We start from the raw sequence: 10,460 nt of genomic DNA, 5'->3' as shown, positions 1-10,460 counted from the left end.
AAAGGAGGTTGTAGCGAGGTGGGTGTCCGTCTCTTCTCCCAAGTAACAAGTGATAGGACAAGAGGAAATGGCCTCAAGTTGCACCAGGGGAGGTTTAGATTGGATATTAGGAAAAATTTATTCACCAAAAGGGTTGTCAAGCACTGGAGCAGGCTGCCCAGGGAACTGCTTGAGTCACCATCCCTGAAGGTATTTAAAAGATGTGTAGATGTGGCGCTTAGGGACATGGTTTATTAGTGGACTTGGCAGTGCTAGGTTAATGGTTGGACTCAACGATCTTAAAGGTCTTTTCCAACCTAAATGATTCTATGAAGGGAAGAGGCAGGAGCACTCATTCTGTTTACCATCAGGATACAAGTCTGGCATTCCAAACTACCCTCTCGAACTGCCTACCTCTCACCCCTGACTATATACAGGGCTTGAGTGCCTGTATCATTACAAGTCCTGGTATGGATCTGTTAGGTGTCTGTAGAAGTTTTGGGCAGGTGGCACTAACATGCCCCTCAGTATCCTTGTATTTCAGAACAGCTGGTGCACATCACACTTTAATACAGTATTCAATCCAATTTAATACAGTATTCAATCCAATCTATCCTGTCTTTCCACAGTGAGCTGATGGCCAGAAGTATTTTCTCCTTCTCAGCTGAATTCTTTAGTTACAAAAGAAATTCACTACTTTGACTTCACCAACATTATGACGTTTGGCCTCTGTTCTTTTGGTGGCTTGGAATTTGAGAGGTGTAGTAATTGGGTAGGAGACAATTTAGAGATACAATAATAAGGTTAAGCCTGAAAAAGAACTTTCCAACTCAGTCCTGTACGGATTTATATGTTGCAGGGAGAAATTACCAGTTTATATAACCAACCAGGACAGCTCTCTGTAAATTACTTCTTGTGGCACTATTGTCCTACATTTGTGGTTTCATAGAAAATCACCTTCTGCGGTTGGTTGAACAAAATGGCATGTACATGCTCCTGCCACTGACAGCAATATCATTATTCTTCAAAGTGTACAACGCTAAGGGGGAGTTGGGATTGTCACAACTGGGGCCTGGTTCCCCGGGTGCTGTCAGTAAGACTGTGTGAAATACATGGAGCAGTTCTGTGATCAGACAGCATAAATCAGGTGCGCTGTAGCAATGTTCACAAAACCATTCAGTATGTTTGCACTCAGGTCCCACTGCTGCATACTGTGGATAAAACACATGTCCAGTGAACATGGGAAAAAGAACTTTGTTCCTTTAAGAGGGAATTGCTGTGTGTAGTAGAACTGGGTTCAACTGCGTATTTTTACGTTCACAGATACTACAGAAATTGGTGATAACTCCTTTGACAAATGTGTTGTTTCACCCATGACAGTCACAGACAGAATGCTGTACTTTAGTGCTTTAGGGGTTTACAGGTAATGAAACAAAATGATTTGTCATTTCACTGAAGCTGCATAAATTCAGTGGTAATTACAGTTACAATACAATCCTTAAATATTCAAAAAGTAGCAGAACAAGTCATTTTGCCACCATTTACAATAGAAAAGAAAAAGTCTCCACCTGTTCAGGAATATTTTCATTAAAAATGAAATCTACACAGTTTTCTCAATACCTGATCATGCATTGCACAGAATTAAATTGAAAAAAAAAAAATCCTCACCATGGCTGTAATACTGATCTAATTCAATCTTCAGTCATTTACAAGCAAAAACTTCAAAGTACCCCAACAAGATTCCCATAAAACCAGTTTCAAGGCTGAAACAGAACACTGAAATGGGAATGATCTTCACTGAAACAGATTAGTATTACATGGAACTTAAAGAAAAAAATAACATTCTTTAAAACAGAAAAAACAATGATGTAGGGGAAGGGAGAGAAATAAGATTCATGTTTGGTTTTTTTGTCAGGGCAAAGCACGTAAAAGTTAGATTTGTGAAAAAAAAATTGCCATTTCAGAGACAGAGAACAGATAAAAGTTACAATCTTTCAAAAAAGTTTTTTGCGTCCTTTTCCAATTTTCAGTCCACCTGGCAAGCAGCAGGGGACAATGTGGGGTGCTACAATGGTAACTGAACACTGCCCTTTTGCTTTATTTCTTTCAAATACTGTGATGATAGCAAAAGAGCCAACAAATTTATTATAAAATAGATACTTTTATCTCAGAATCTGTATTATTTTCTTTTCGTGCAGCGAGTATAGGAAATACTCCAAATTCTTCAAATGAAGCTTTTTAAAAACATTATCATTGTTTGCTACTACTGCTTTAATATACTTTCTAAGTGTCTCTTGCAAGCCAAGAATGCATAGTTATATCTTGAGAATTCCCAGCCCCTTCTGTCTTTTCTGACTTGGAAGCTAGTTTACAGCTTCCATCAGAATGTAATACCAGACAGAAGTGCGTTATACCCTTTTGTAAGTCACAGAATACTAGAATATTGTACGTAATGAAGAAATGGCTTTGCTTATTCCAGATATTTGAAGTGCTGGTATTTTGCTATCCTTCTGACTAATGAAATTCCCGCTATCTTAACAATACCTTCTTGCATTTCTTTTCCTCGGAATCATTGACACCTGACCAAGAAACTAAAATCTCAGGGATCAACTTACTTTGGCCATTAATTGCACGGAAATGACCCAACAGAAGGCACCTGCTCTTACTCAGCATGGCAATAAAGTACAAACCTGAAACAGAACTGACTACCGAAAGGTAAAAATTGAGTCATGCACTGCTGTAGCTGTAACATGTTTCCCCACAATGGGAAGGCTGGTACCCCAGGTAAGGGGTAAGCCAAACTGTGTTCTTGGCAAAGTCTTCAAATTATAAATATTATCCACTATTTAAAAAAAAAAAAAGCCAATTCTGGGCTTTTTTCTAAAATTACGATGATGATCCTAATAATGAGGTGGGCCAAATAGGTTTGTATGTTCCTAAGCCCACCTGTACCAAAGCTAGCCCAACCTCTGCAATTTAGCATTATTGTTTCCAGCTGTCATTAGATGTTTGCCCTTTTAAGAGAGTTATCACCAGCGATTACAAGCAGGACAAAGGGTGCACATTGAAAATCACTACTATGAATAGCCTGTGCTTTTAATGTAAGATAAACTGGCAATAGCAGGACTTTGGTGAACTTTACAAAGACCTCATTCTTTTCAGAGAATGGTGGGAGAAAAAAAAAAAGGTGAAGCAACAAAAAAAAACCCCCGTAAAATGCAAACCCTCTATCTCATATTGATAATTCTGAAAGAAGAAAAGTTTCTATACCATAGTTCAGAACAGCAAGACATGAAATGTGAAGAAACTCAAATTTTTCAAGTGTTATGTGAGGACAGCAACTTAATGCTCTGCTGATAAATGTACTACTTCTTGCTTTATATATCAAGGTAAATACACTACTGAGATAGTTTACACAACAGTTGCAGAAATTCATACCAATTATCCTGCGTTCAGGTGGAAGCTGAACAGCTGTCTGATCTGCAAATCTGCAAAGGATCATGTGCTCCTAGAAGAAAAAAAAAAGTAAAGAAGTTTGGTCCAGTAGCATTTCCCTCTCCCAAATAAAGTAAGAAAAGTCTAATTAAATGCTTAAAAGTATCAAAAACACTATCATGTTGAAGACTATATTTTTAGAAAAATTATCTGTGTGCAAATCCTAATTTTGATACTGCTTCGGCTTGTAAATACATGTGTAAATCAAGTGTTTGTAACCACAACCACATTTCTACTCATGAGTATTTGTTTCTTGCTAAATTTTCTCTAATTCTCTGCAGCAGTTGAATTGGATGCAAGGTATACAAGACAGCATTCTTCATCAATAAGCATCCAAGACAAAATTTTTAAATAGGTGATTTGAACTACTGCACATTTCTCCCAAGCAGTGATTTTGAACCCCAGAAGAATCGTCTTGTGGGTCAAACTTCCTCTGCTCTGCCAAATCCATTCAGGATCAACCCAAAAGATCCCGAAGGCAAAATTGACCCTGAAGGCAAAATATCTCTGGCCATGAATAGGAAAGTTTCCTACATAAAAATGAGCACAATTCAGTTTCAAACTATCCCTGTTCCACTTAAAGTTTGTGCAGAGGCTTCTACAACAGCTGCTGTTGATTTCTTCCTGTCTTGTCACCCAGGGGTATGGTGCAGTGGAGGGTTAGCCCCACCACCTTACTTCCTGCTTAGATCACTACACAAGCAGGCAGAACCCCAGCCTTATTTGCCTCCAAAAAACACCGCCTAAGCTAGCATAATGGTTCCTCAAAGACCAGCCAAGCTAAGGAAGGCAAGTTAGCCAGATGGTTAAAGAAAAAGCCTTGAAGGTGTAGCAATGAAATTAATGCTCTGATGACAGCTGTGCTCTTTGGGACAGCTGCAATATTAAGTACAGGACAGAGTAAATCAGAACCATTTTAGAACTGTTCAACATTCTCAAGTCTCCTATAATGTCATGGGGAGAAAACAGAAACGGACAACAACAAAAAGTGCTCTGCTAAGCAAAGCTTCCAGGGCTATAGTTCCGAAAAAAGGACATGTGTCTTTCATCAAAAAGAAAACTTTTTTTTTTTTAAATTCTTGTCTGATATAAAATGATGATTTTAAAGGTTTGGTTCCTGTAACAGACGGAGAGAGCAACTTCATCAAGGATACTTCAGCTTCCTTCAGTATCCTGAAGTAAGGATACTTACTCCAGCTTTTTATTAGGGGGACATAAACATCCAGAAGTCTTCATGTCACAAAAAACCTGAATGAAATCCCATCTTCATATTAACTCAAGATGATAACTCCCTCCACAGTACACTCCATCCAATTCATAAATTTAATAGACACCTGACCATAAAAAAGTTTGTCCACATATTATAAAATAAAATATTATCACTACTTGATACTCAAATGTTACTAATTTAAATACATTTACAATATCTTGAGGCAGGGATATTTGTTCCCTAGTACAGCACATTGACATGAAGGTTTTCAGCTCACTCACATGAAGGTTTTCAGCTCACCGCTCCATAAGAAATATGCAAACAAAATGAGAACACGTTATGCCCTGTCAGTAGAAAAGAGCTGAAAACGTTAAACCCAGATGTGACTACTGGAGAATGGAGAAGAAGGAGAGCCACAGGCCACGTGGCTGCTGTTAGGAGAGAAGAAGCAGTGATAGGCAGCTTGGGGAGAAAAAGAGGGATTCAGAGAGGGAGAAGATCCACATTAGCACAGAACCCCTCACCAGCCTTCAGGCATCCAACACAACCCGGCTCTTTTCAACATCAGGTTCCCAGCTCATCCAACTAGACCAGAGCCAAGGTAAGCCTCACCACTTAACCTGAAAACCTGGACTGGCCCTAATGCTTTGGCTTCCTACAGAGATGATCCAAAAAGTTAAACTATAGCCTAATTTATGACTACATCGTTTCCCCATGACACCGTCATTAAATTGTCACATCCCCTGTTGGCAGAAATAAGAAAAGCATTTCTAAAATAAAGAAGATAATTATAAACTGCCCAAACTTTGTGTGTATATAAACAGTTAACTTGCTTACTAGAACACCCACGCCTCCAATTCCTGTTAAGTTTTCAAAGCTGCATGTGCAAAGTTACTCAGTTTTACTTTCCAATTCTCCTGTAGGGAGAGTGTCTTGACAGATAGTCTCAAAAGGTATCATGGTAGAAATCTACAGCTATCATAACATTATTCTTTGCAGCTATAAACTAATGAATTACAGCATAATGTTCTCATCAAAAAAGTTTTGGAATTGCCAGACTTCTGGATGTCTTTTTAGATCTCACTAAAATGAAAGATAAGAGAAATGAATTTAAAATGGGAACTGGAGGGGGGTGACACAGACAATGTCTGGCTAACACATGGCAGCTCTGGCTACCAGCCAATAACCTGTAACAATTTATTAATATGAAGTATAAAAATGCATATAGCTAGCTGTATAACAAAACTTATTTATAACTAGGATTATTTGAGGCACCAACCAGCCTAGACTGTTTGTAGAGACCCCTACATTATTAAGAGCAGCAATATTTTTTAGCATTATCCTTAGCCCCTGTGCCCTCTGCAACACAAATAATAAAATGCTTGAACTTCTAGAGTGTTGATAAATCCTGTGATTTAAACCTCCATGGATTAACAGATTAAGAAAAAAAATTCACTGAGCTTTAATGAGATTACACACACTATCCTAATCTAGGCATCCTTGACTTTAGAATTGTCACCATGTCCCTCTGTACTGTCAACAGGTCTACTTTTAATAATATGCTAGTAAAGAAACTTTTTCTGAACTGAAACACGAGTTCTGTGTGATTATGTGTTAGAAACATATAAATGTGTTGAAAAGAATGTTAAATCAAGGGAAAAAATAAAGGCAGGTCCTAATCCACTGCGTCACTTTTATCATCTCAATCTATGAACATTTATTTCCATGTAAATTAGTAAAGCGTACATAAACCAGACTGTCATGAAGATAAGATTAGTGTATTACCAGATAACTGAACTTCCCTATGTAAGATGGCTGGAAATTTTCTGAATTTTTTAAATGCCCTCTTATTTGAGGATTAAAAAGGATAATCTCCATTTTCCTGCTACATATAGCACCTTTGCTATGCTCACTGTCCCAAAAAACATTTGATATTAGAAATACCGTATCTCTCTCATATTTCTGCTACAAAGGATTATTCTGCATCTCCAAAATTCATTTTCTATATTGTAAACACCAAGGCCCTTTTCTAGGATTTGGCATGTAAACTAAGTAAAGTTTCTATATAACCTTGCTTCTCTCAAATGGAAACGTTTTCTTTCCAAGCCACATTAAGCGCATCTAACTTTCAGATTTCTGGTTGCTCATCACTAGCTAGTTTAAACGCACTAGACAAAGCTTAACAGATCAGTACCAGTTGTCTGCTGTCCACCTCTCTGCTCTTGTCCTTTTTCACTCCCCTGTTATCTTCATTCTGTCAGATCTGCATGCCTCATTGATTCTTTCTCCCACTTTTCTCTCAGATTATCTCCACACAGACCCTGGCTCCCCAGGGTCAAAACACATTTGAATATTTTTGAAATAATTTTGAGTAACGTTTTTAAAACAATACTGTATAAAATTCTTGCTGATGAGTATAAGCTCTTCATACTCACTACGTCCAATCTTCTAGACATAAATTAGAGGAAGAAATCTAATGTTTATCAGAAAATAGTATCTATAAAAGCAATCATTTTACCTAAAAAATGATCAGACATTTCCACAGTATAAATAGTTGTATTTAAGACCGAAATAAATTAGTATCCTGTAATTGTTAACTGATACATGTTGAAGTATCTTAGGAATGGCTTGCTTATACATTATGATAAAAAAAAGTTCTTTTGTGGAGAAACTATTTAATTTTATTGAAGAAAAAAAGCCTTAAAAAGTGGATGGTGGAGAGAAAGCAACACAATGACATCTGCACTACTAATGAGCATTCCACACAACACATGCTCCTCCTTGCAATTAAAAGTTAACCACATATTTCATTTGATAAGAAGACCCAGTGAAACACAGGAAACTGCACATAACCTTCTCCCCCCCCTCCAACCCTTTTACATACCTTGTAGGACAAAATTTCTTTGAACTTACGACTGAAAAAAAAAAAATAGACCAATTCATTCAACAACTAAAAAAGCAGAGGTGGAAAATAGAAGCAATCATTACATACTTGAACACATTTTAAACAAAATAGCAATATCCATATCCTATAGAAAGGCATTCAAAAAAACCAGAAACCATTACAGTTCCAGTTCACTAGAAAAGGAAAAGCGTATTTGGTGTCTTTTTTTCTTTCTATTGTATTATTCATAAAAATTCTCTCTTTAAATCATTATAAATGCTAACACAGATTTACTGGCATTTCCACGTTGTCACAGAAATACTTTGTTACATGTACACAACCTCTAGACATGCATATATTTTGTTTGTATCACAAAAGTAAGGTGCCTCTACAATGGATTTGAGTCTAGAACACAGGCAACAGGGGATATGGGCAGGCTATCATGTTTTATGATCGTATAAAATAAGGAAAAAAGAAAAAGCAAACCTTAAAATGTAGCTCAAGCTAGGGTTGATATGTTATGAACTGAATCATTTTCTACATAGGCTTACAATGTTAGATTCAATATTTTAGCAAACACAAAACCATAATTTACATTCTTGCAGCATCTACAGCAACAAGTTTTCTAACATAGTGAGCATTTCCAGTCTTCATGAACTAAAAACGTAACTGGTCAAAAGTTAAACAGTATCCAGTCAATTTTAAAACAAGTCAACAGAGAAAAGCTATATGCCTGCTAAGTTTAGAAGGCTTAAAATTTTATTGCCTCTTTCGTAAGAATACTTATTTGTTTTACTGTGTCACAAGAGAAAACAAAAAGGGACGCACACAGAGATGAAAGAATCAAATTGACTAAGAAAACACTGTTAAATGCAAAATTTATCAAACTGACAAATTCTAAATATTTACTCTCCATGCACTTCTGTGACAGCACACTTCGATATTATAGAAAAATATTAAAAATGTTTAACATGGATGCATAAGGTTTTTTAGATTTGTTGATTCCTTTTAAGACAGCATGTTTCAGTTTCTTGTTTTAGCAAATATATACCTAAGTCAATGTTGTAATTCCTAGCAGAATTAAATCTGATTCATCTTGGACATCCAAAAGGCAAAGCTCAGCTTTATGAAAAAAACCCACAACCCTCTTCCCCTATCTAGTTTTGCCTCAGAAAGCTGTTAGCCTCTTCTGCCACTTTATGCTTACCTTTTACATTTTATTTATATCAAAGGCATTAAAATTATTAAGCCTAAGATATATAAGTATCTCCGACATGGCAGATTAGAAGAAGACAAAATATCTATGCAGTCTATTGAAAAAGTATTAAAAATATGAACTGAAATACAGGAGAGCTTGTCTACTTGGGAATAAATCAGAAGAGTTTCACAAGCAGTAAACTGTGGTATAAAGCCGACTCATTTCTTTAGGCTGATTGCTTACATCTTTCTCCAACATTAAAATGCCAATTCCCCTTCTTACAGTAATTTTAATGAGTTTTCTATTAACTTTATGATTTCAAGGTAAAAGGTCTGCATATTACATATTACATAGATTCCCACATACTGTATCTACTATGTTGATGGTATAAAGTCTTCTGAGCTATGAATAGATAAATCCAGAAAAGAACAACCCAAGAATTACCAATCTGTCTCTCTTTCAGGATGGGTTTGCAAAGAGAAACAGGAGGAAACAGTTGCATTATAACTGTGAACCAATTTAGCCTAGACACTTGCAATGATCTTCAATTGATTAATTCCATACTCTTTTAGTATTTTCTTTCTCCGTTTAAGTTGTTATTTTAAAGCTTATCTTGTTAGCTTTAGTTTACCTTCGTGGATATTTAAACTTCACTGTGTTTTGAATGAAGCCATAACAACAAGGGGAGATGACAAAGGCTGCTCCTGCCTTGATGCAGTGTTCAATCACCATGTCTGTTGCCACACCACATGCATGCAGAGCCACCTACAGTGTTAAAAACAAAACACAAACAAACAAACAAATTCTTTATAGCAATATTCTACATACAGTTCTGTTGCGGTATTTTTTTGGTTGACTGAGTTACTTAAATATATGAGGAAGTTTTTGCAGTGAAAGCTGTTATGCCAAAGGCCTGGTCCTTAATCCCTCAGTTTTTCATTCCTCTCCTTCATATCTATGCTGAGGAAAATTTATGGCCTATTCCATTAATGAGGGAACCATCAACCCTGAACAAGGGTCACTCACCAAAAGCACTCAAAAGGTAGGTACACTGCATTGTGATATCCAATCAATTAAAAACAAAGCTCCAGAAAAATATTAAAAGAAAAACTACTGTGGTGATTAGTCAAAAGTTTTTGTCAAGCAAAAAACTTAGAAATACGAAGAACTATTTCAAAACTGGATTTCAACTTAGCAGTAAGAGAATTAACAGATATACCTGAAAGTCACATTTAAAGGACAACATTTAAGCACAAATTTTGATCATTTGATTGTAAAGTATCGAGTAAAAACTTTAGAAAACAAATGTTGGGGGGGGAGCATCAAATACAACTTGCCCTCCTTTTCTTTTTTTCCCCTCCTTATTCTTTTCTTTCTTTTTCTTAGCGATGGGCACTGAATCTAAAACTAGAATGCCATTCAATCACAACAGCTACCTGCAAGCGTTGATGTATGTTTGGGCAATGCACAGGTTGTACCCTGTCCTGGTTTCGGCAAGGATAGAGTTAAGTTTCTTCCTAGTAGCTGGCACAGTGCTGTGTTTTGGATTTAGGGTGAGAACAATGTTGATAACACACCAATGTTTTAGTTGTTGCTAGGTAGTGCTTACACTAATCAAGGACTTTTCAGCTTCCCATGCTTTCCCGACTGAGAAGGCTGGAGGTGCACAAGAAGCTGGGAGGGGGCACAGCCAG

General features: G+C 36.7%; 1 protein-coding gene across 1 annotated transcript in view; it reads right to left on the bottom strand.

Moving 5' to 3' along the window:
- Positions 1 to 10,460, bottom strand: part of GSTCD (glutathione S-transferase, C-terminal domain containing) — a 73,609-nt gene that overhangs the window by 2,605 nt on the left and 60,544 nt on the right. The window contains exons 9-11 of the mRNA XM_009327051.1: positions 9,398 to 9,531; positions 7,569 to 7,599; positions 3,418 to 3,487 (exon numbers count right to left, since the gene is read on the bottom strand). Of these exons, the coding sequence (XP_009325326.1) occupies positions 3,418 to 3,487; positions 7,569 to 7,599; positions 9,398 to 9,531 (235 nt within the window). The remainder of the gene's footprint in view (positions 1 to 3,417; positions 3,488 to 7,568; positions 7,600 to 9,397; positions 9,532 to 10,460) is intronic.

The sequence above is a fragment of the Pygoscelis adeliae genome, unplaced genomic scaffold (genome assembly GCF_000699105.1).
Source record: "Pygoscelis adeliae isolate BGI_AS28 unplaced genomic scaffold, ASM69910v1 Scaffold87, whole genome shotgun sequence".
NCBI lineage: Eukaryota > Metazoa > Chordata > Aves > Sphenisciformes > Spheniscidae > Pygoscelis > Pygoscelis adeliae.
The sequence above is the reverse complement of the archived record's forward strand: the minus strand, read 5'-3'. Positions and strand labels throughout refer to the sequence as shown.